Source organism: Ochotona curzoniae, unplaced genomic scaffold (assembly GCF_017591425.1).
Source record: "Ochotona curzoniae isolate NIBS_2020 unplaced genomic scaffold, NIBS_Ocur_1.0 patch429, whole genome shotgun sequence".
NCBI classification, from domain to species: Eukaryota; Metazoa; Chordata; class Mammalia; order Lagomorpha; family Ochotonidae; genus Ochotona; species Ochotona curzoniae.
This window is the reverse complement of record NW_024467005.1, coordinates 42,042-67,682: the sequence shown is the minus strand read 5'-3', so window position 1 is coordinate 67,682 and position 25,641 is coordinate 42,042. Positions and strand designations below refer to the sequence as shown.

General features: G+C 47.4%; 1 protein-coding gene across 2 annotated transcripts in view; it reads right to left on the bottom strand.

Annotated features, from left to right (window-relative positions):
* Window position 1: 1 nt before the first annotated feature.
* LOC121167796 (dystroglycan) overlaps window positions 2-25,641 on the bottom strand; it is a 67,623-nt gene continuing 41,983 nt past the window's right edge. For both annotated transcript variants that reach the window (XM_040997424.1, XM_040997423.1), the window contains exons 3-4: window positions 17,636-18,039; window positions 2-4,843 (exon numbers count right to left, since the gene is read on the bottom strand). In XM_040997424.1, the coding sequence (XP_040853358.1) occupies window positions 2,444-4,843; window positions 17,636-17,923 (2,688 nt within the window). In that variant the 5' untranslated portion in view covers window positions 17,924-18,039 and the 3' untranslated portion in view covers window positions 2-2,443. The remainder of the gene's footprint in view (window positions 4,844-17,635; window positions 18,040-25,641) is intronic.

The following is a 25,641-nucleotide window of genomic DNA, read 5'->3' as shown; positions in this document are numbered from 1 at the left end:
GCATTGTAATAAAGACGCTGCTTTTATTTAGTTTGATATGTTTCTATACAGAATGCAGAAAACACATCGTAAAATCATGTAGAAGGAAATCAAAACACGTCAGTGGTTGGTGAACTTGAGTGTGAGAGTGGCTCTCCGTCTAACAGAGTCCAACGGCCGACTAGCCAGCCCAGCACGCAGGGGAGGCTGCCTGTGAAGGCATTGTTGCTGTTATTATTCTGTTCACTGCCCCATCGGCTCCGGTTGCTAAGGCAACAGGCCATTGGGGCCAGGCCTGTCTCTGTGCAGCGGTGCCCGATGGTGGGGTTGCCTGCGGCAACGGAGCTCTTTGGAAGGCCTTTCAAAGCCCTTACCTGGAACAGTAGGAATTGTTTATTTTTTGACAAGGTCATCAGAAAGAATCTCACCCGGGTCAGATTCCACTTGTGCTCCTGACTCTGAGGCATCAGGGAAACTCTGGCTTGGACCAGGGCTTGGAGGCTCCAGGCCCAATAGTCACTGCTGTCCACTGGGAGCTCCCACAGGGGCACCGCTTATTTCGGAGGACCCTGCTAGGGACTGGGGTCTGGGGCCTGTGGGAGGAGAGCCAAGCAGAAGAGCCCTCCAGACATGGCAGAAGGGAGATCCTGCCCCTCCTGGCCAGCCCTGCCCTGCCCTCCTGAGGCAGCACACACATGAACCCTCTGCAAAATAGTCGATATGGCTTAGAAAGTAGTTGCTCCGGATCCACCCACCCACCCATCCCAGACCAGGAGAGGGCGACATTATTGCGAAAGGCATTCCTCCCTAAAAGGGACCCAAAATAACTTGGACACCAAGAAAAGTCATGCTGCTTCCAAACGAGGAGAGTCGAAGCACAGCGGGCGCCCCTGAGTCATGGGACAGAGATGTAGATGGACAGACGGACGTTCTTGCTAAAAAAGGCGAAAGAGGCCCAGTGTAATTCCAGAATTTAAACTGTTAGGAAAAGGGGGAGGGAGGAGGAAAAAAAAAAATCAATACGAGCAAAGCCGTCAGGGTCCATGGAATTGACACTAAGAGCTTGTACAAACTGCTGTAAGCATCACCATTTTTAATCTATTTTTTTTAATAAAACAATTTGAGGCTGTATAAAAACTTTTAGTAAAAAATTAGCTTTGAGAGCCCACAGATCTGTTACTATGAACTATTGCTGGCACTCCTCCCTGGCCACCACAGCTTTTCCAGTCGTTGGTTTGGGCCCAAGGCCGGGGACTGGAGCGCCAGAGAATAGGGGTAGACTGGGATCAGGGCAGGGCTGTGGACTGCTGGGACAAAGTGGCCAAGGTTAAGTGAGGGAAGAGCATCACATGACATAAAAATATTGCATCTTCACCAAAATGTCCCCCACTGAGTGTTTCAAAAGCTGTGGTATTCCTTTTTTGGGGGAGAGGGCGGGGTGTGAAAAGGGAAGAGGGGGAAAGAAGAAGAAAGGTAAAAGAAAATGGGTCAATGTGGTTGAGTCCCTCTACCTCCCCAGGCGCCCCCATGAGCAGCTGGCCCACCTTGGAGCACCTAGGGTGGGGGCCATGGCCACCACTGCCTCTTGGAGTCCCTTTCCCATGGGAATGAAGACCCCCTTGGTGGTGGGCCACAAGCGTGCATGGGGTGGAGGTGGGGATGTCCACGGCCCAAGAGGCCCCTCCAGCTTCCAGCTCCTGTCTACCACAGGAGAACAAATCCAGCACCAGGGCCCCGGCCCCTGAGCGGGGGTCTTCTGGCCCCCGCTTAGGCTCTGGGATATCAGAGCAACCAAGTTGACATAGTGTGAAAAAATAGGATTCCTTTGATAAAAAATACTGTCCCTTGGTCTTCTCTAAGTTTGAAACACCCTGGGAGCTTATTTTTAGCAAACCAATTCCCCATACCCACCCAAAAATTATACATACAAGTTTAGGTAAACAGCAGATTAAATGTAAAAACTTAACCCATTAACTTCTGAAAGTCCTTTGAATTTAATCTTTAGCTACTGTTTTCCATGTTACATCCTGCAGCTAGACACACGTGAATAGAAAAAACAGTACAGTTAGTGTTAAAGGCAAAACGCAGAGAGCCGGGGGGCTGCCCGGCACTGCCTGCGAGTTCATTCACGGTTCCTCGCGCCCCCCCAGCTATCTCTACTCCACATGGTGCTTTCAGAGCCAGCCACCAAAAACGCAGCGAAGAATTTTCTATGAACAAACAAAAAAGCTGTTAGGCAAAAATAAAAATAAAAAAAGTCCCCAAAGTCTTTCCAGCTGCTTTGGGGGGTTTGGGAGGACCAGAGAGGGCGGGCTTGTCCAGGCCCCGTGTGTCAGTGTGTGCTAGGTCTGGCGTCAGCTCCCGGTGGGTGGACAATGGTTTGCGGGCCACTGGTCTCCACAGACAACCTTGCGTTGTCTCCAGGCCCCTGCCCTACCCCTGCCTCCACCCAGGCGCTTGTGGGTTAAGGGGGCACATAAGGAGGAGGTGACCGGTAAGGGGTCATGTTCTTGGGACGCGAGCCCTTGCCCTCCATGGGTGCTGTGAAGGGTGGTGGGGGCTGGTAGGGAGGCGCATTGGGATCCTCATCCCGCAGGGGTGTGTACTCTCCCACAGTGTCCTGGTTCAGAGGAGTTGTCTCGGGCACACTCTGGTTGGGATACTCTGGTGGGGGCAGAGGGGCCTTCTCCTCTTGCAGGATGAGGGGCATGCTGGAAGAGGGTGGGGGCTTGGAGTCATCCAGCTCATCAGCAAAGATGATAGGCACACCCTTCTTGATGAAAGTGGCCTGGTCCTCCAGGGTGAGCTTGCCCTTCCGTTTCTTGCGGTAGCAGATCATGGCAATGATACCAGCAATGAGCAGGATGGCAGCAACCACCACGGCCGGAATGACCGTGTGCAGGTAGACGTCATCCTCACTGCTCTTCTCGGGGTCCCTGTCTGGCACCTCCGTGAGGGGTGTCACTGAAGACGGGGTACCGGGCGGTGGCACTGGGATGAACTGCAGGTGCCGACAACTGCCAGAACCTGTGACGGCAACACTCAGGGCCTTGAAGTCAGGCTCCAGGGCGTTGGAGAAGGCCGGCCGAGGCTGCCCATTGTCCTCAGCGATCCTCCGGCTAAGCCCAGCAATCTGCTCCTTGGGGCAGGGCTCCTGTGGCAGCGTGTTGTTGGTCCATTCCACTATAATGGAGCCATGTGTGATGTTTTGCAGGGTGATGGTGCTGCAGTTGCGGTCGCCAAAGGCAAAGGCCAGCTTCTTCACCAGGGCAATTTTCTTGTGGATGTCATTTACCACCGGTGTGGGGTCACCGGCCAGCTTGGCCTTGAAGCGTGCAGGTGCTTTGTCCCCTTGAGGGCGCTTGTGGACATGGATCTCAAAGGCATCCACAGCCGACAGGCCCCCCTTGTCGGTGGCGTGCATGAAATACTCGTGCTTGCCTACATGGCTGCTGTCAGGGAGGCCATACATGAGCTGGCTGTTACTGTTGAACTGTACCCATGACTTCTCGCCCACCAGCTGTTGTTCCCGCAGCTTCAGGGTCAGTTTCAGCTTGTCGGTGGTCGTGTCTTCCTTGTCATAGAAGGTATCTGATGGGATCTTCACCTCAAAGTAGGTGCCGACCCAGGCATCCACCCTATCAATGTGGTTCTTGAGTTCAGGGCGCTGGTTAGGTTCCCCGCCACGGGGCACCCCACTGGTGGTGGTGCGGACACGAGTTGGTGGTGAGGCCGTTTCCAGCCTAGTGCTGGGTGCCTTGGTGGTGACCCGGGGCACTGGCCTGGAGGTCCGTGGTTTCTTGGTTGGCCTGCGAGTTGTGGTGGTTGAGTCAGTTGAGGGCGTTGCTGGTTTTGGTGTGGACACACGTGGTTTTTTGGTTGTAGTTGTAGGAGGGGTAGCAACAGCTGTGGGCTCCACATAGCCAGGAATGGTCACTGTTGGGCGAATCTGACCAGGAACTGTGGTGCCAGCTTCTAGCACCCGAGTAGGCTGGATGGGGCCCAGGGTTGGAGTCTGAATAATGGCACCTCGGGTCCGAATGGTGACTGTGGGCTTCCCGGGAACAGGGTCTCTGACAGGAGGCACCATGGTCTCTGTGGGAGGAGCAATGGCTGGGGATGTTGGGGTGGGCACGATGCGGGATGGTGGCTCCTGGATGGCCGTGGTTGGGGGGCCAATGGCAGTAACAGGGGTGGGTGTGGCATGGATCTGCCGTCGGACACGTTTGGGGAGAGGCGGCTTCTTATTAGCAATGTGCCAGCCCACCACAGGGTAGCCGAGCTGGGCAGACATGGTGCCCTCCCTGGCAGGGGTTTCCACGCCACGGATGTCAGGCACACTGTTCTGGTTCAACGAGCAGCCCAGCTTCCAGGAGAGCAGAGCCCCATTCTCCACCACCTTTTTTGCATTTCCAGGACCAGCCATGAAGGCAGACATATCAAACAGTCTGTTGTTCACCACGGGCACCAGCTTCATGTGATGGAGCTCTACCTGCGAGAAGCTTTGCATCTGGTGCAGGAGGTCAAGCCTTTGCTTCGGGGTCATCTTGGTGAGATCGGCATCTAGAATCACTGTCAAGACAGTCACAGGCTCATCGGCAGCACAGGCAGAGGGCGCCAGCTCGCCTGGGTCTGGAGAGGTCGCCCGCACAGACTGTGGCTCACTGTGGTCCTCGGGGTAGACCTCGATGGAGAAGACGCTGGCCATCTGGGGGATGTGGCTGCCGTTGGCCCCCAGCCGTGCAGCACTCACTGAGATATAGTGCACCCCTTTGTCAGTGTCCAGGGGAAGGCCTTCCAGGGTGTGGCTCTGCGGATCCCAGTGCAGCCAAGATGGCAAAGCCTCCTTTCCTGCTGCTGATACCTACAAGACACACAAACATGAGCTGCAAGGGCTGCCGTCACACAGGGACAGGCCTGATGGTGGAACATTTCTGAATTCCTACTGGGGAAGTCAACTCCTTTCTTCCAGAGAATGCAAGCAACCCCATGCATCTGTCACAAGAAGACTGGGGCTATTGGATGGGTTAACATGGTAGACAAATAATTCATCCTAGGCCATACAGCATGCAGGCAACAGCATTGGCACTCAGACACAGAACTGATGCCAAGGAGCCGGAATGCTCTGGACATTCACACCAGTAGCACACTCTGGCCCACCTCTGTGACACTTCACCTGCAGAACCCAGCCAGAGTTTCACCTTAGCAATCAGCACTGCTTTCTAGTCTCACCTTACTCACTCCCTTGTCCCCTCTGCCTCTCATCTGGCCAGGAATGCCCTTCCTATCTAGGAGTGGAAATGCAGAGGCCTGGAGACAAGGCAAAGCTTCACATCCAGAACAAATTCACTTTACAACTGCTAGCTGACACTCAGGGCAGGGGAACACATTACAGAAAACACAGCTATACCTAATGTTGTAACTAATCCTCCTTCTCAAACCTCAAGAGGATCACGCCTGGAGAGGTGGACTAGAGTCAAGTGTCCTGCAACAGCACCCAGCAGGAACCCTGAGGTGCCTGTGTCTGCAGGAGAGGGTCTTCAGCCAAGTGCAGGCAATGCATGTAGAGAGACAGCTTCTGACTCCTCTCAGTGGGAAGTCCTCTCTCACAGGGACATAGTGAGCACTCAAGGCAATGCCATCCAGAGACTTCCACTGACAGCTGACACGAGGGAAGGAGACTTGCCTCCTGCTCAAACCTTTGGGAAACACCTATTGCCATCCCCACACAAGAAAGGAGGCACACTATGATCTGTCTGGAAGTGCTCTAATGGATGGCACATTCCATTGGACCCCCAGTGGCGGGGGTCAATCCAATCCTTCCACGCAGGGACTATCCCTTAGCACCTTGCTTGCTAAGGGTGGGCACTAAAATATCTCCTTTCCTGCAGCAGGAAGACTAAGTTCAGGCTTGGGTCCCTCTGCCAAAAGCCAGGAATCTGGGTGGACTGGGGAGGAGGCCCTTGGCTTGTATTTAATATTCCCTGCCAGGGTGCAGGTGTCCAGGCAGCAAACTCATCAGAAACTAGACACTGCCTCCTTCCCCTTTAGCTGAATTTCAACAGGTTTGCTACATTCAGCAAAAACCTATGAGGAGGGGCCAGCGTCGCCTAGCAGCTACAGTAATCGCCTTGAACGCGCCGGGATCCCATATGGGCACTGATTCTAATCCCGGCTGATCCACTTCCCATCCAGCTCCCTGCTTGTGGCCTCAGAAAGCAGTTGAGGACGGCCCAAAGCCTTGGGACCCTGTACCCCCATGGGAGACCTAGAGGAGGTTCCTGGCTCCTGGCTCCAGAAGGCACAGCACCGGCCATTGTGCTCACTTGGGGAGATCTTCCTCTCTCTCTCTCTCCTCCTCTCTGTATATCTGATTTTGTAATAAAAATAAATAAATCTTTTTTTAAAAAAAACCTGTAACTCTATGAGGAGACAACTTATATTCTTAGGAGTCATTATTATTGGGGTTAGCCTTTCCTAACTGCTCTCTGAGCCACTTATTGAGAATCTGTGTGAACAGTTTTGTGTTGTTGATGCCACAAATCTGAAACATACCATTATCTAATTTATGTACCACTAAGAATCTCTCATCATTTACCATCAAACAGAAGTGCTAAAATACCTATAAACAGCAATCTTCAAATCCATGGAAAGGGGCCAATATTGTGGTAAAGCACGTAAAGCTGCCATCTGTAACACCAATACCCCATATGAACCCAGGTTCAAGCCCAGTTGTTCCACTTCCAATGCAGCTCCACACTAATGTACCTGGGAAAGCAGTAGAAAATAGCCCTGGTACCTGGGAGACCCTGATGGGAGTTCCTAGCTCCTGGCTTCAGTCTGGCCCTGCCCCAGTCATAGAGGCCACTTGGGGAGTGAGCCAGCAAACAGATCTCTGTTTCTCCTTCTCTGTAACTTTTCAAATAAATCCATGAAAACATCCTAAATATATTTTTCTTAAAATTTTTCTAGCTGTAAAAACAATTCTTGTTTCAAATGTTTTGGCTAAAACCTTATGCATAAAACTGTTTTTCATTTATTTATGTTAAATATGAAAACTGCAGTACCCAAATGTAAACACATAGTTTTGCAGGGGTGGGACCCAAGCAGGAGTCCTGAAGAGTGGAGTAGGTAAGTTAGGTTATGGGCCCTGGTCTTCAGCCACCCCTGGGTGTTTCCCAAGATCATACCACAACTACCACCACAGAGATAGAGCTCGTGCAACAGAGGCAGGTGACAGAGAAAGCCTGGAATGGAGCTCTGAGTAAATCAAGTCACAGAGAAGCCAACCGCAAGACCAGGCTGGCCACACCTATGAGACATTCCTGAATGGCCAGGAAGCTGGGCCTGTGTCCAACCCTGTGTTCCACCAGCAGAGAGGTAAGCAGCTGGCACTTCTCCAATCTCTCTCCAGCCACAAAAAAAAAAAAAAAAAAAAAGCATTTCCTAACCCAGAAAACAGAGTAGGGGCCTTCCCTCCTTCAAAATATACCACCAGTATGGCTGACTTTCTACTCCATGACCTAAGCAGCCAAGTGCTGCTGTCAGACATTCCTACAGAACAAATGCAGGATTCTCTATGAACCAGGTCCCCATGGGGCTGCCTATGAAGCAGCATGCTTTATGCCAACTAACTTGTAATAGAAATTGCAAACATCAAAAATTCCAGGTTTCACCAAAGCAAGTTATAGTGCTCAATTAATTTCAAATTGGGAGATGAGAATTGTTAGCTTAATTTTCATCAATGAGAGTACTTTCTTTTACTACTGTCTACTCAAGGCTGTATGAATTTGGGGGCAAGCCAGGACAGAACAAGAGCCAAGCCTCTTCAACATACACATGTTTTCATGTGCAGATTCTGACTCCCAATACACGGCTGCAAGACAGCTATCAAACCTGCACGTGCAGACCTGAAGTAGACACTGCTCTCAGGGTTACAGAAGCTTCTTAGGTAAGAAAGAAAAGTACAAACCTGAACAGTCTAACCCCTTCTCCTCCAGATGTGTCAGTACCAGGAACATCAAAGCCCAAATAGCGTTTAAAGTTGCAACGATATATTTTAAGAGAAGGGTCTTAGGAAGCAAAAGAAAGCTAACTTCCATGAAGAACCTGGCCAAGTCACAGACGTGCCACCTCTACATTTTTAAGGCCATTTAAGGTAAAACAGCTGGGGTTCTGTGTAAGGTGTTCACTTAGCAGCTGGCAGTCTGACCCACCAGACTGCAGAGGCAAGTCTAGTATAAGATCACAGGCCCCAGTTCACAGGTCATCGAGAAAGGGCCAGAAAGCTGTCTAGTCTCAGCAATCTCTGGAGAAGATGAGACGGAAAGTGGAACTAGCTCAGCTCTGGCTGGTGTGGCCATTTGGGGGAATAAACCAGCAGACGGAAGATCTGTCTTTCCTTCCCTCAGTAACACTATCTTTCCAATAAAAATAAATCTTACAACAAACACAAGAGCTCCAGTTTTTGACTCCAGCATCCTGCTAATACAAACCCTGAGAGACAACAGTGATGGTTCACGTTAACTGGGTTCCTGCCACTCACATGGCAGGCTGCATGGACTTCTAGAAAAATTGAAGATGCATTGACTTGAAGGGCAGAGCACAGGAAGACAGAGAGAAGGGACGGAGAGTCTTCCATCTGCTGGTTTGTCTTCCAAATGGCCCAAATGTCCAGTGCTGTAGAGCCAGTGCAGTCCAATGTCAGGAACTTCTTCCTGGTCTCCCACATGGGAGCAGGGGCCCAAGGGCTTGGCCCATCTTCTACCGCTTTCCCAGGATATTAGCAGGGGGCTGAATTGGAAGTAGAACAGTCATGACTTAGCACCCATTGAACATTGGTGCTACAGGCTGCACCTTAACTCACTATGCCACAATTTCAGCTTCTCAAATTTAATATTAACCCCTCTTCTTACAGGAAAAAAAGGAAAAGTTTAGTATTGTTACAGTCATCAGTAAAACACTCAGAATGAGTCATTCAATCTAGAGGACCTCACATTATGTATATTGACTTTGTCATGGTCTCTTTCAGTCATTGTCATTTTTTGTTTAAACACAGAAGCCTGTATTTTCAGTAATTATTTGAGCTGATGAGTCTGGGCACATGCCATGCTGACAGCCCGCCCCCAAGGATGCCTTCCTTTGCCAACCCCTACTTCCCGGTGTGCTGTGCTCACAAGGGGTCCATTCAGAACTAGGGAACACCCACTCCAGGCAGGAAGAAACTGCAGTTCATCTCACACAGGCAGGGTCGCCACAAAGCTCTCAAGCATCCAGAGAAATGCTCTTTTCATGAACTCTTCTTCCTGGCCAAAGACTGCTCATTGTTCACGGCGAACAATGGAGCACCCACGCCAGCAGCCCAGGGCTCAGTCCCAGGAAGGGCTGCTCCCGGCCGGCCGACATCTTGGGTCCAGGCAAAGTCCACATTGTCGGCGGGCAAGGAACTGATGGGAACAGGAAGCAATGCCACCCTCTGCACAGGGCCTGCCAAAATGAGGCCTGAAGGGACTCCAGAGCGAGCATCCCAGTCATTTCCTGAGACACAAAAACAGCGCTTTTAGAACTTCTCTGGGATGTCACCATGCTGAGGTCAGTGGTGCCCATAGGAAACAGTACCAATCTTGAGGGGGCAAGAGTCAGAATGGATGACTTATCCTGTGGCCAATCCAGGGTGGGCTGGGACCCTCCAGACATCAACCACAGGTGCCGGTTGGGGAAGGACAGTCTCAGATCGGAAGGCAGCTGTTAGAGAAAAGGACAGCTTTGCGTACAGGCACCCAGTCTGAGTCAAGGGGGCACACACTAAGACCATCTGTTCCTGACTGTCCTGAGGCCACAGGAGACAGGAGCCGGGCAAGACAGGCATCAGATCAGCCATGAGAGCTATGAGGCCTAGAGGCAGTCCTTTCTTATAACACCTGCTCCATTGGAAATAACACTGGAGTTTAAAAAAAAAAAAAGGCAAATCAGTTGCCACACTGTCTGAGAAATCTACAAGAATGGGTTCTTTTGCAACAAAATACAATCTATGCCCATGTGCTAATGGGAAGGAAGGAAGGAAGGCAGGCAGGCAGTAAGGAAGCTAGCTCCTGGCTTACTGTGGACATCTGAGAAGTTAACCAGTAGATGGATCTCTGTCTCTCCCGCTCTATATATAATGCTTTCAAATAAGTAAATAAGATATCTTCCGTCTGTTGGTTCACTCCCAAAAAGGCTGATACAGCCAGAGCTGGGCGAATCTGAAGCCAGGAGTTAGGAGCCTTCTTTAGGCCTCCCATGTGAGTGCAGGGGCCTAAGACCTCCACTGCCTTCCCACGCCAATTAGCAGGGCTTTGTATCAGAAGTGGAATAGGTGGAACTTAAAATGGCACCCATATGGGTTACTGTCATTTATAGGCAACACCAGACCCAATAAATAAGTCTTTTAAAAAAGTCTTGGGCCAGATATGGCAGCCTAGTGGCTAAAGTCCTCACCCTGAATGTGCCGGGATCCTATACGGGTGCCGGTTCTAATCCCGGCAGTCCCATTTCCCATCTAGCTCCCTGCTTGTGGCCTGGGAAGGCAGTTGAGGACGGCCTAAAGCCTAGGGTCCCAACACCTGTGTGGAAGACCCAGAAGAAATTCCTAGCTCCTAGCTTTGGACCAGCACAGCTCCAGCTGTTGCGGCCACTTGGGGAGTGAGTCATCAGACAAAAGATTTTCCTCTCCTCTCTTTGTATCTGCCTTTCCAATAAAAATAAATAAATCTTTAAAAAACAAAAGTGTCCAGGCAGTGCTAGTGAGTAGCAGGGGATATGACAAGCAAGACTGGCCAAGGGCTACTGAAATACCCTAGTATGTCAGGTAGGAGAAAACCACACAATGCATGCAGGACCTCCAGGATACACCCCCAGGCAGGCAGATTCCTCCTCTCTCCTGACACCAAATCTGTATAGGGAAGCTCTAGCTATAGGGCATGTTACTCGACTGGCATAACAGGCATCCTTTGCAGTCCTTGGGCCCCTGCATCCACAAGGGAGATCCTGAGGAAGCTTCAGTCTCCTGGCTTTGGAATGACCCAACTCTGACTGTTGGAGGCAATTTGGAGAGTGCACCAGCAGATGGAAACTCACTCACTCTTGCTCTCTCTCTCTCTCTCTCTGTAACTCTAACTTTCCAACTAAAAAAAGGTAAATAAATCTTTCTGTAGATTTATTTATTTTTATTGCAAAGTCAGATATATATAGAGAAAAGGAGAGAGAGAGAGATCTTCCGTCTGGTGATTTACTCCCCATGTGACCGCAACAGCCAGTGCTGTGCTGATCTGAAGCCACGAGCCAGGAACTTCCTTCAGGTCTTCCAAGCAGGTGCAGGGTCCCAAGGCTTTGGCTGTCCTCTACTGCTTTCCCAGGCCACAAGCAGGGAGCTGGATGGGAAGCAAGGTAGCTGGGATTAGAACCAGCACCCATATGGGATGGCGGGGCGTTCAAGGTGAGGAATTTAGTCACTAGGCCACTGCCCTGGTAAATAATCTTTAAAATAACCTTTAAAAAATCTTTTAAATAATCTGCCCAGTAAATAATCTTTAAAAAAATAAAAGTGTGTTCCACAGTCCTGGGCCAGGCAGCATGTGAGGTCACAGAACACTGGGGTGTGTAAGTTTGCTGCCCGGCTCAAGTCTGCATTTCTTCTTGTGTACAGTCAGACAGGTTTTAACAATCCAAAGTAGGCTTGCAAGTCTCATTTCTTCTATCAGTGCACAAATATTTGAGAGCTGACATGACAGGTGGCAAGCATGTGACCTAACAAAGCATTTCAAGTGGACAAATTTGCCAAGCTGAAAGCATATAGTTCTGTGGGAAAACTGCTTTAAAAGGGTTCCAATGCCCCAGATGTCCTGGTGGAACCTGTAACAGACAGCTGTGCCCATTGCGAAAGAAGAACCAGAGCCAGGTTCTGGCAGGAGAGGGGCTGGGGAGGACAGAAAGGAGCTGGTGCAGTGGGAACAAAGTGACAAAGGAAAGGGAGGGGGACGAGGCAGATCATCCTGACCTTCAACTAAGGTGCAGTTCAGTATCGGGGAACCTTGACCAAATGTGGGTCTTAGAAAGATAAAGACATGTCATACTGTAATGTGGAGAACAGACTGAGGGGTTGAGAACACAGGAGGGGATGCCTAGGAAGGGGTGACAAGCAGTAGCATGGATAACAGACAGCAGTAATGTAACTCAAGGGACATGACCTGGGTCACCCCTGCAGGAAATGAAATGTTCCGCAAACACACACAAATACTGGGCAGCTATCATTTCTGAGTAATACTCAATGACTATGGGCAAAAACTCAAGCCACAGAGAATGAAGAACAGTTTCAAAATATGCTGAATGTGATCCTAAGCCTGTCTGAGATGTCTGTGGATGTGGCATGGATGCCTCTTAAGGACAGAAAATGACGGAGGAGTCCATTCTCAGTGTACAAACTACAAGAGACTGTCCCTTCCTTTACCTGCATTTTTCATTATGCATAGTTATGGTTATCATAGTAAGGGGAAGGAAAAACAAACAAATAAACAAACAAAAAACTCCTGGCCCTGGGCAAGATGGCCAAGTGGTTAAATCCTCATCTTGCATTCACCAGGACTGCCTACAGGCACTGGCTTATGTCCAGGCAAAGTAGTCAAGGACGGCCCAAAGCCTTGGGACCCTGTACTTGTGTGGGAGACCCAGAAGAAGCTCCTGGCTCCTGGCTTCAGACTTCAAATTGGCTCAGCTCTGGCTGTTTTGGCCACTTGGGAAGTGAACCAACAGACAGAAGATCTTTTTCTCTATCGATCTGCCTTTACAATAAAAATAAATAAATCTTAACAAAACAAAACACAACATTCCTCTAATGTTGAGACCTTTTCAACGTTTTAGAGGTGCCATCAAAATTGAAGGACGACGAGCAGGCTTTCAGGTACCTGACATCCTGGCTGTGCTGTTCCGATGGCTGAGAATGGGATGAAGTCATATTTCCTCATGTTTTTCTACAGGTTCATTGGCTATTCAGCAGTCTGCTCTCCAGAGATAAATATGCTCAAATAAAATCCTGTTTTCCCAGGAAAATCTCTTTACTTCTGTTGCTGAATAAGCCTGTTATATGTCTTTCTGCCAGATACAGCAAATATCCAGCTTGCTCAAATAGTTCAACGCACGTCTGGTCAAGACTAATCCCTGTAAAACATTCTAATGGACATGGGAACAAAGGTAACCAATGTGGAGCTTGGATACTGAGGATCTATCTGTGAAGCTGATGCCAGAGGCAAGAAACACACCTTACAAAACCATCACTCTATTCAGTGTCAGACAAGCATCTTGCTTGCCAGGATAGCATGAGGATTATGTGCAAACCTTAGGCAAACACTCTGCAAACCACATGAAATCAGGTTGTGCCCCTTAACTGGATCTCTTACGAGTTCCACGAGAATTCTGCTGCACTCCCGATAATTTCTCCCCAAAACCTCACCCTTCTATTCTTTAACAGCAGGTTCCAATCATGAAAGTCAGGAATACTAAGTTAATATTTCTTTTATAAAAGATATATTTACTTATTTGAAAGGCAGTAAGACAGTGAGACCTTCCATCCATTGGTTCATTCTCCAAATGGTCACAACAGCCATGACCAGGTTAGGCCAAATATAAAAGCCTGAAATTTGGGCCCAGCGGCGTGGCCTAGTGGCTAAAGTCCTCGCCTTGAACGCTCCGGGATCCCATATGGGCGCCGGTTCTAATCCCGGCAGCTCCACTTTCCATCCAGCTCCCTGCCTGTGGCCTGGGAAAGAAGTCAAGGTCGGCCCAAAGCTTTGGGACCCTGCACCCGTGTGGGATGCCCGGAAGAAGTTCCTGGATCTTGACTTCAGATTGGCACAACACCGGCCGTTGCACTCACTTGGGGAGTGAATCATAGGATGGAAGATCTTCCTCTCTGTCTCTTCTCTCTATATATCCGACTTTGCAATAAAAATAAATCTTAAAAAAAACAGACAAACAAATACAAAAGCCTGGAATTCCATTCAGGTTTCCCTCTTGGGTGGCAGAGGCCCAAACACTTGGGTCATCTTCCATGGCTTTCCCAGGCACATTAGCAGGGAAATGGATAGAACTGGAGCAGCCAAGACTAAAACTTCAGGATGCCAGCTTCACTGGCAGTAGCTTATTAATCTGATGTACCACAACCCCATCCCTTACTAAGGCAGAGTAAGAGGGAGACTGGCCTTCCATTATTCCCAAAATGGCTGTAACAACTAAGTCTGGACCAGGCCAAAGCCAGGAACCTGGAACTTTACCCAACACTCCCACTTGGGTAGCATGGGCTCAGACACATGGGCCATCTTCTGCTGCTTTCCCTGGTGCATTAACAGGAAGCTAGATTGGAAGCAGAGCAGCCAGGACTTGAACTGGTACTCATATGGGATATCAGTGTCACAGGCAGCAGGTTAACTTGCTTTGCCACAATGCTGTCCTAAATTACCCTCAAACTACCATTAAATTGGCCTAAGCAGTTTCAACTAGATTCACACTGAGTACCTGGGTCATATATACACAAAGAACTATGACTAGAGATGACACCCAGAACCAAATATGTACCTCCACACATAGACACACAAATAAAAAACCGGGGAGTAGAGAGGGCCAGAGTCAAAAGTCAGGGTTCTGCCTACATTGATCTCATATAGGGCAACGCCACAGGCCTCAGCAATCAGAAGTTGCCCTATCCATATATTCCAATCCCAAATCTTAATATTTTTCTAACATCCTGATCAGAGAAGATAGGGGTGTGACCACTGTCTCCAGGTCAGCCTGCCAGCAATGCCCTCAGAACCTTTCTCTGCTTGAAGACGAGGCTAGTCACTCAGTGGAGCTCCCATCTTTAGTCACACAAAACACTTCATGGAACAGAGCTATGTCAGCTGCTCCTGAGACCACAGGACCACGTTGAGAATGAGCCAAGATGGAACGACAAGAGACCAGAGCAGAAAGGAAAGGAGCCCTGGAAGGGTGCAGGAAAGGAACAGATTCACCTAAATAGATTAGAGGAAAAACAAAGACTCATCTCTCAACTAGCAACCATTTCTAATCTGGACATCTGGGACTTACAAGTCAGAGAAGGGGAAGGTGGAAGGATGGTCTGAACAAAGGAAATACTGCTGTGCAAGCTTCCCAATCTAAGCCTTAAGGTAGACTGGCAGCTTCTCTTCTCATTTCTTGGAATATGCAATCTTAAAAATCTAGCTATGAATAGGAATTGTGGCACAAAGGGTTAAATCAAAGTCAGGTACCTCCACTTCCCATATCAAAGTGCCTGGGTCTGGGACCTGCCTCAGTTTCCCATCAAGCTAATGCATATGGTGGGGTCAGAACCACAGGTAATGACTCAAGTACCCAAGTCCCTACCACCCATGAGAGAAACCAGGATGGAGTTCCTGACTCCTGGCTTCGGCCTGGCACAGCCCAAATGTTCCAACCACTGAAGAAGTGAACTAATTCCTTGCTCTCTGCCACTCAGCATTTCAAATAGACAAATAAATAAACATTAAACAAATGACCATTATATTGTGAGAAACCCCAAGCACAGTTCATGAAGAGATCTAAGAGGAGGGGAACAACGGCCAACAGCCCCAGCTCAGTCCTCAGCAGCAAGCAGAGGTGGATTCTTCAACCCCTGATGAGCTGCTCCATGAAGACATCAGATGGACCCCAAACAAGCCTTGAATTCCTGAATTCTTAGCCACCAATATTTATGCTAAAAAAGTTGTATATTTTGGTGAGTGAAATATATTTACAGGTAGTCAGAACACTACATGCAAGCAGAAGTCTAAAATGCTGAGCTGACAGAAAAGTACTAAAATGAATTATAGCTCTTAAGAGTATTTTTAACTCGGGCCCAGCGCAGTGGCACAAGTGGTTAAGGTCCTTGCCTTGCACGCCCGGGATCCCATATGGGCGCCGGTTCTATCCCGGCAGCCCCACTTCCCATCCAGCTCCCTGCCTGTGGCCCGGGAAAGCAGTCGAGGATGGTGCAAAGCTTTGGGACCCTGCACCTGTGTGGGAGACCTGAAAGAGTCTCCTGGCTTCGGATTGGCATAGCATCGGCCGTTGCGCTCACTTGGGGAGTGAATCATTGGATGGAAGATCTTCCTCTCTGTCTCTCCTCTCTGTATATCCGCCTTTCCAATAAAAAAAATAATAAAAATAAATCTTTAAAAAAAAAAGAGTATTTTTAACTGAATTTCAAGGCACACCTCTATGCTGTTGGGTAGTAGTCAGCAAACTACGGCGATGAACTAAATCTGGTCCACCACCTGTTTTTTGTTTATTTTTGTAAAGGAGTTTACTTGAAGCAGCAAGCAATCTTGGGGGAAAAGACCACCTGTTTTGGGGGCCGTTATCATGGCATGATAGGCTAAGCCTCCACCTGTGGCGCTGACATTCCATATTGCTGCCAGTTCACATTCTGTTGCGCCACTTCCAATCAAGCCCTCTGCTTATCGGTGGGAAAAGCAGCAGAGGATGGTTCAAGTTCTTGGACTTCTGTACCCATGTGGGACACCTGGAAGAAGCTCCTGGCTTCAGATCAGCTTAGCTCCAGCTGTTGCAGCCATTTGGAACCAGCAGATGGAAGATCTTCCTTCTCTCTGTAAATCTGCCTTTGAAATAAAAATAAATACTCTTTAAAAAAAAGTCACCTGTTTCTGTATAACCCATGGTTTCTTTATTTTAAAATGAAAAAAAGAAAAATAATGGCTGTCATGTGAAAAAATTAACAACAGTCTCAGCTGTAATTTTTTAACCATTAACTCATTAACCATTAACCTAAGGTTTTCCATTTTAGACATCTACATGAGCTTTGGAAGGCAAATCTTACTCAATATTCAGGTCACAACACCTGCCTGCACACTAAGGTGCTAGAAGAAATTCCAATGCTCAACACACAGTCAGACGCTGCATCTTCACACAAAGGCCTCTTGTTTCACCTGGCTCCCACCCTGAGTGAGCTAAGACACTCTTGCAAACAAGGGTTTGAGATGCCCCCTTTCCCAAAAGGAAATGGAGTAAACCTGCCATCTTGACTAAGTGATAAAACACATTAATAAATAAAAACTGCCAAATCAGAGCAGAATATCACATCTTTTTTTTTTTTTTCTCTTCTGAGAGACAGAGAGAGAAAGATAGTGACAGAGCTTTCACCTGCTAGTCATCCTACACACCTGCCACGGCCAGGGCATTTGACACAGGTACGAGTGGGGTACTCAATCTAGTCTCCCATGGTTGTGGCAGGAACACAACTACCTGAACTATCACTGCTGGTCCCCAGGAAGCTGAGAAAACCAAACTCGGGTATTCCCATGTGAATGCAGCATTTAACCACTCTATTCCTTATAGTATGTTCAAGAAAATTTTTTTTGTATGAAGACAGCCTCAAGATGATACAAAGAATACAGCCTAGGACCCTTTTATAAGATACACAGGAATCCCCGTGAGGATCAGTGACTGTGACTTTCCTGAGCCACCCTGAGCTGGAACTGGAAGAACTGAGCTTGGAACCCCTGGGGCAGTGTTTCAAACTGGGAAGGAAAAGGCACCAAATCTAAAACAGAAGACAAGAAAACTTGAACTCCTCTTCATTTATCCATCTCACCTTGATGACGTCTCCACTGGAGCCAATTAGATCTGTTGGAATGGCCACTCGAAACGAGCGCCCGACCACAGCTGTGCCATCAGGAATGCCAACCACTGTGGGGACCGCCTCGTGCAGGTCTGACAGCACGGAGTGCATGGACGCCTCAAGCTGGTTCTCCCAGTCCCTGACAGGCTCTGAGGGGTCACTGGGCCAGCGGGACTGAGCCACAGCTGCAGACAGGAGGAAGAGGAGGAAGGTCCTCCCCCAGAGGGGGAACAGCAGCGGGAGGCCCACAGGCATCCTCATCCTGGGCCAAGTTTGCTCAAGCTGACGATCTTGCTAAGGCAGGCAGCAAATGAATGGATCCCAGAGCGTGGGTCCTCACCCTCGGCACACCTGCTCCATCCCACAGCATCCAGAGCCTAAAAAAGAAGAGAAGCATATTCAGAGTTCAGCAATTCGCAGGAGTTCAAAGTCATGCATTTGCTACCAAATGTTCTGCCAAAGACATTGTCCCTGAGTCAGACTTAGTCTCTAGGCCTTGCAGAAAAGCCAGCGCTGCTCAGTGCTGGGTACACAGCTGGTCCACTCAGTGATTCTGAAAATTTTGTTTGAAAAAGAAAAGTGCCTCATTAAAATTTTTACAATATTGACCAAAAACTGAAATAATGCTTTGGGAATAGCAAAAATATATCAAATAAAATTTTATTGTAGATAATTAGAAATCTATTAAAATGACACTTGCTTTTGTTAACAAAGTTAAAATGAAGAAAATCTAGATGAAACATGGCTGACATCACATTTCTATTGGGCAGTTCTATCCTAGGTCTAAATTCTAATTTACAAGCAAATATGGGCAACAGTAAAAGACTATCAGTCAACTCTAGAATGTGGGACCATCTAGGGCCAGGCACGGTGGCCTAGCAACTAAAGTCCTCGCCTTGAATGCCCGGGGATCCCATATGGCCGCTGGTTCTAATCTTGGCAGCCCCGCTTCCCATCCAGCTCCCTGCTTGTGGCCTCAGAAAGCAGTCGAGGATGGCCCAAAGCCTTGGGACCCAGCACCCGCATGGGAGACCTGGAGGACGTTCCTGGCTCCTGGCTTCAGATCGGCGTAGCACCCGCCATTGTGGTCACTTAGGAAGTAAATCATTGGTCGGAAAAATCTTCCTGTCTCTCCTCCTCTCTGTATATCTGACTTTGCAATACAAATAAACCTTAAAAAAAAAAAAAAAGAATGCGGGAACCTCTAACAAGATAATTGGCCTGGTCTCATCAAGTATTTACACATCTAAACACAAGGTGCCAACTGCAGATGTGGAAAGCAACCAGATGTAATGTGTGCACCTTGATCATACACAGCTCCCCAGGGTGCAACTGGGGAATTCTGCAAGTGAGCTGGAGCAGAGTCAATCACTCTTTTAAGTGATACAATGGTGGCAGGTCTCCAGAGGGGACTGTCCTTAACTTCACGTGTGCCAATGTGAAGTATTCAAGGATGAAGTGCCAAACACTGTGCAATTCACTTTGAAACAATCTATGGGGAAAAGAAAATGTGTGCATGTGTTTTCTTTTTTTTTTTTTTTTAAGATTTATTTTTTAATTTTTATTGGAAAGGCGGATATACAGAGAGGAGGAGAGACAGAGAGGAGGATCTTCTGTCTGATGGCTCACTCCCAAGCGGCCACAACAGCCGGAGCTGTGCCAATCTGAAGCCAGGAGCATCCTCCAGGTTTCCACGTGGGTGCAGGGTCCCAAAGCTTTGGGTTGTCCTTGACTGCATTCCCAGGCCAGCAGCAGGGAGCTGGAAGGAAAGCAAGGTCGCCTGGATTAGAACCTGAGCCCAGATGGGATCCCGGAGCACTCAAGGCGAGGACTTTAGCCACTAGGCTACCACGCTGGGCCCGTGTGCATGTGTTTACAGAAAAAGCCTTGTGGCAAATTAAACTAACACAGTTTAAAATGTCTTTGAAAAAACTAAAAAGCATAATCTGCACAGAGAAATTCAGTAACTACCCACTGGCTTCAGGCGTATAAGACAGCTGTTCTAAAGCTAGCAGCCACCACACACAAACCTTGTGGGACTTAACAGGTACCTGCCAGTGACCAAAGCCATCATGACTACTTTTCCATTTTGACTTAGGTAACCTAAGTTAGATAAACACAACTAAAGAAAAAAAAGCTACTGAAGCAGATGGCATATTCAAAGTCAATGCAAATCCAAGCCAATTGCAACAGGGTTTTATTTGCTGTCAATACTGCTTATCTTGCTTTTATTTTAAAGATTTACTTATTTTCATTTGATAATCAGGTTATAGAGAGAAGAGGAAAGACAAAGATCTTCTATCCACAGGTTCACTCCCTCAAATGGCAGTAAGAGTTGGAGCTGAGCTGATTCAAAGCCAGGAGAGGAACATTTTCCAGGTGTCCCATCTGGGCACAGAGGCACCAGTACTTCCACTGCTTTCCCAGACCATATGCAGAGCTGGATCAGAAGTGGAGCAGTTGGGACACAAATCGTTGTCCATATGTGATGCCAGGGCTACAGGCAGAGGCTTAAATTACTACACAATGGCACCAGCCCCTTTCTTTTTTAACTAAACTTCAGGGGACAGAACTAAACATCAAGTAAGTACAACAAGATAGTAGTCTTGTTCTACAAAAATTTATCACGGCTCCTGTGTCCGTTAGTGTCACATGGGGTGGAGCAGACAGAGACTCCAGAGCTCAAAACCAGCTTGGAGAAGTGCCAGGAAATGTGGCCATCTAGGCAAAACACTAATGCAGCCAGGTTCCTTTCTCACTTCACTGTCACAAACAAGATAAATCCCAGAGGATTAGATCCACAATTGTGAAAAGGATCATTTTAATATGTTCAGAAGAAAATGGAGCAGAATCTCAGGATACAGAAGTTCTTCTGGAACACTGAAAAAAAAAAAAACTTGGCCTTTTGGACAGAGTTGATCAATTTTGCTTCTATTTTTCCCATTAAATACAATTTAAAATCCTAGACATTATTATCCCAGACGCCAAGCCCTTGCATTTCCAATGCAGCTTTCCGTTGATATGGGCATCTGGGAGACAGCAGAGGACAGCTCAAGAACTTGGGTCTCTGTTTCCCACAAGGAAAACCTGGGCTGAGATCCTGGCTCCCACTTGAATTTGGAGAATGAGTCTGTGAAATGTGTTTCCTCTCCCTGTCTGTCTCCCTCTGCTGTTCAAATAAAACAAAAATTTTAAATGTTTATAAATAGAGTCTAAATTTTTTTTTAAATCCTTAAAAAGTAAAAAGAAGGCAATAGACCAAGTAAGGATTTCAGAAAACAAGGAACACAGGGATGTTTCCTGGGTTTTCTTTTTGCTTCTTATATCCCAGGACTGGACCTGAGGAAGCTGGCAACCCAGAAATGCCAAAAAGTTCAAAGATGCTCTAGCAAAAGTTTGCTTCCTAAACCCAAAGGAACAAAAAGGGCAGTCTAGCAAAACAGAAAATGTATGGCAAGAACAGCTTTACTGTGATAAACACTACTGAAGAGAACTAAGGCTCCACCCCAGCCAAATCTGCAAATGCCATTTGGGGAGCCACACTTCTACCCTCATATGGCTGTAACAAAGTATCCAAAACATCCCTACTGGGTGGGGCAGCTTCAGAAAAGGCCAAGCAGGGAGCTAGACTCCCACGGCCACTGGTCAATCAAGTACTCTCCACCCTGCAGGAGCCACAGAAATCACAGGGAGAGCCGAGATGGCCACGCCCACACAGAAGCAGCACCTCCCTGCTGGGAGCAGGACCAGTGGTTAACCAACCCACTCTCCACCACTGCCCAAAGATCAAGTACCTCCCCCACTGCACTCAGCTCTCCACAAGCTAGGCTTTTACTTTCACTTGGCAGGAACAAGGGGCCCTTCCACAGCAATGGGAGGAAAAGCCAGCTCAAATAGAACGAAGAACTTCAGAAAGAAATACAAAAAGAAAAAAAAAAAAAAGGTCCAGATTTCATTTTTTAAAAAATATCATTCAACAAATCAAGTAGGAAGATCTCCATATTTAATGGAAAAAAAGATAATCAACAGATAACACCAAGATGATAGAATCAGCAGAATTATCTAACAAAGATCAGCTGAAACTAAAAGGATGGAACAGATGTATCATGGAAATAGTACTTAGAGGAAAGAGTGTCTATAGCACTATCAGACAAAGGAGGCTTCAGAGCAAGGAAAATGACCAGAAATAGAGAAGGACATGAAATAATGGAAAAAAGATTAATGAAGGATTATACCACTATAGTAACATACTACTATAGTAAAATGGGGAAAATCTGTCGGGGGGTGGGAGTTTGGGGGAAAATCCCAGTCTATATGAAATTGTAACACATAATTCAAAAATTCAAAATAAAAAAATTAAAAATTAAAATTAAATTTAAAAATTAAGTCCACCACCAAAAAGATAACATTTAAAATACAAAAAATTAAAAAATAAAATAAAATAATTTTAAAAATTATAAAAATAATAAAAAATTTAAAAATTAAGTCTACCACCAAAAAGACAACCATTTAAAATACATATGCAATAAGCAATTCAGCTGCAAAATATGTGAAGCAAAAACTGATGGAGCCAAAATGAGAAATCATCAAATCCCCAGTAACAACAGGACTCCATAAAGCAAACCGGGGAGGGGGGGTTGAGGAGTGGGAGATGGGCGGCTGGCAGCACCTCATGTCGCTGGTTCGAGTCTTGGCCACTCCACTTCTGACCCAATGCACCTGGGAAAGCAGCAGACGATGATCCAAGTGCTTGGACCCAAACACCCCAGTGGCATACTCAAAGTTTCCGACTCTTCACAGCAGATGGGTCCAGCTCCGGACACTGTAGCCATTTGAGGAGTAAACCAGCAGATGAGAGACATCCATCTTTCCTACTCTCTGCAACTCAAGTTTTCAAATCAATAAAACACATCATTTTTTAAAAGTACATGATGGGTGGGCCCTTGCAGTACTCTTAATGGCTTAAAGTCCTCGCCTTGAATGCGCAGGGATCCCATATGGGCACCAGTTTATATCCTGGCTGCTCTACTTCTCATCCAGCTCCCTGCTTGTGGGAAGGCAGTAGACGACAACCAAAGGCCTTGGGATCCTCCACCCACGTGGGAGACCCAGAAGGGGTTCCTGGCTCCTGGCTTTGGATTGGCTCAGCTCTGGTTGTCGAGGTCACTAGGGGAGTGTATCAGCAGATGAAAGATAGCTTTCCCTCTGTATATCTGCCTTTCCAAAAAAAAAAAAAAAAAAAAAAAAAAATGTGGGTGTCTCTCTTCCTGCCCTTTCGAGAGGCACCCCATCTCCCGGATTTTTCTCCAGAGGAGCTTTCTCCTTCCCTGCTCACCTGGTTCCTTCGCAAGCAAACTTTTCTGTCTGATTTAAAAAAAAAAAAAAAAGGTGCATGATGGGGTCCAGTACAGTGGCCTAGCGGCTAAATCATCACCTTGCATCCACCAGGATCCCATATGGGCATTGGTTAGTGTCCCAGCTGCTCCACTTCCTATTCAGCTCCCTGCTTGTGGCCTGCAAAAGCAGTAGAGGATGGCCCAAACCCTTGGGACCCTGCACTCACATGGATGAAGCTTCACAGAAGCTTCTGGCTTCAGATTGGCTCATCTCTGGCCACTGTGGCCACTTGGCGAGTGAGTCAGCAGACCAAAAATCTGTTTCTTCAACTCTCTGTGACTCTGCCTTCCAATAAAAAGAAATAAATAAATCTTAATAAGGGGGGGAAAGGGAAAAAATTTTTAGAGGTTTATTTATTTTTATTGGAAAGTCAGATATACGGAGGAGAGGAGAGACAGAGAGAAAGATCTTCCGTCTGCTGGTTCATTCCCCAAGTGACTGCAGCAGCTAGTGCTGTGCCAATCTGAAGCCAGGAGCCAGGAACTTCCTCCAGGTTTCCCACATGGGTACAGGGTCCCAAGGCTTTGGGCCGTCCTCAACTGTTTTCCCAGGCCACAAGCAGGGAGCTGGGTGGGAAGCGGGGCCACCGGGATTAGAACTGGTGCCCATATGGGATCCCAGTGAGAACTTTAGTCGCCATGCCGCTGGGCCAGGTCCATCAATATTCTTCTTGTATCAACCATCATAACATAGGGAGATTATTTTTTAAAGATTTACTTTTATTTGAAAGAGAAAGAAGGACAGAGACAGAGATCTTCCATCTGCTGGTTCACTCCTCAAATGGCTGCAATGACCAGAAGTGGGAAGATCTGAAGCTAGAAGCCAGCAGCTTCTTCTGAGTCTCCCACATGGGTACAGTGGCACAAATGACTTGGCCCAACTCTAGCTGCTATGGATACCTGAAGATTCTGGTTGCTCCACCTTCCATCCAGCTCCTTACTTACGCACCTGGAAAACAACATAAGATGGACCTGAGCCTGCTACCCAGAGTGGAGATCCAGAAGAAAACTGGCTTTAGCCTAGCCCAATCTTGGCTGTTGTAAACCATCTGAGGGGTGAACCATCAGATGGAAGCTCTTTGTCTCTCTGACCACTCTCTGCGTAGCTTGCTTCAAATAAAATACATCTTTTTTTTTTTTTTAAAGAAATAGTTTTTTCAGGCCCAGCATGGTAGTCTAATAGCTAAAACTCCTTGCCTTGCACAGACCAGAATCCCAAATGGGTGCTGATTCATGTCCTGGCTGCTCCATTTCCCATCCAACTCCTTGCTTGTGGCCTGGGAAAGCCACAGAGGATGGTCCAAAGTCTTGGGAACCTGCACCCATGTGGGAGACGTGAAAGAAGTTCCTGGCTCCTGGCTTTGGATTGGCATAGCATCGACTGTTGTGCTCACTTGGGGAGTGAATCATCGGACGGAAGATATTCCTCTTTCTCTCCTCTTCTCTATCTGACTTTCCAATAAATAAAATAAATCTTTAACAAAAAAAAAATTTCCCTCTGTAAATCTAAGAGACAATAAATAAATTTTAAAAAAAGAAAGCTTTTCCCTGCTTTTTCCCTACTTTCCCATTTACTATACAACTGACCTTTTACTTGTCTATTCTAGATCTTAATTTTTAAACTCTCAGCTTATTTGAGAACAGCTCCAGTTATAAGACACACCCTGCCCTACCAAATGCATAAGCTCAGTCTGCTATCTGAGGACAGATGACGACATGGGCTATCTGTTTCATGGGTATGACTAAGGACTCTGCATTTAGCAGGCGGGCGATGTCCAAGGCACAACTCCAACTACTCTGCACTGGTTTTCCAAGCTCTGGGGAGAAAGAATCTTTTTGCTACTTGGCAAACAGCAGACTTTTGTCTTTCTGATGTTGTTTCCCCATAAGCAAGGGTTATCTGTACCCATCCCAGGAAGCTTCTAGGCTGCATCTACACAACTTGTACTAGGGCATCCTTCTGGAAGGTCTTTTTGCTCAGTCTCTAACTTACCTACTTAGCCAGTGCAGAGTGAGCAAAGCTCAAAGAGCCTGGTGGCCAGAACATGGTGTGACAAAAGAGCACCCAGAACTTGGGCCTCCGTCACACTTCACATACCCATCCATACCGTGTCTTCTCAAAGAATCTGCGGAACCCCGCAGTATTTGACTAACACAACTGCCAAAGCTCAAATGGCAAATGAGAAGTAGAAGCTGAGAGTTAACTCCAGGAACCCTGGCTCCTGGAAGGCAGTAACTCTAGTTCCCTCAGCCTGCTTCGCCAGACCTATCCAAGTGATTACACACACAAGAGACCTCTAATCACACACGCTCTCCTCTTAGCAAATGCCAGAAACAAATATGTGTGTAGCACAAACTGTACTGCAATAAACTTCTGTTTCTCCATACACAGAGAAACTCAACAGTGAATAAAACTTTTAGGTACCCAAACTGTATGACTCTGAAGCCACAGCTTCCTACCTAAGAAAAGCTTCCTCCCTAAGAAAGCAGGAAACATTGTGGAAAGCAATCCACTGTTAGCCATAGCAAATGAAGCACAGCTAGACCACCCACCACTCCCAGGAACCCCTAACTCCCCACCTG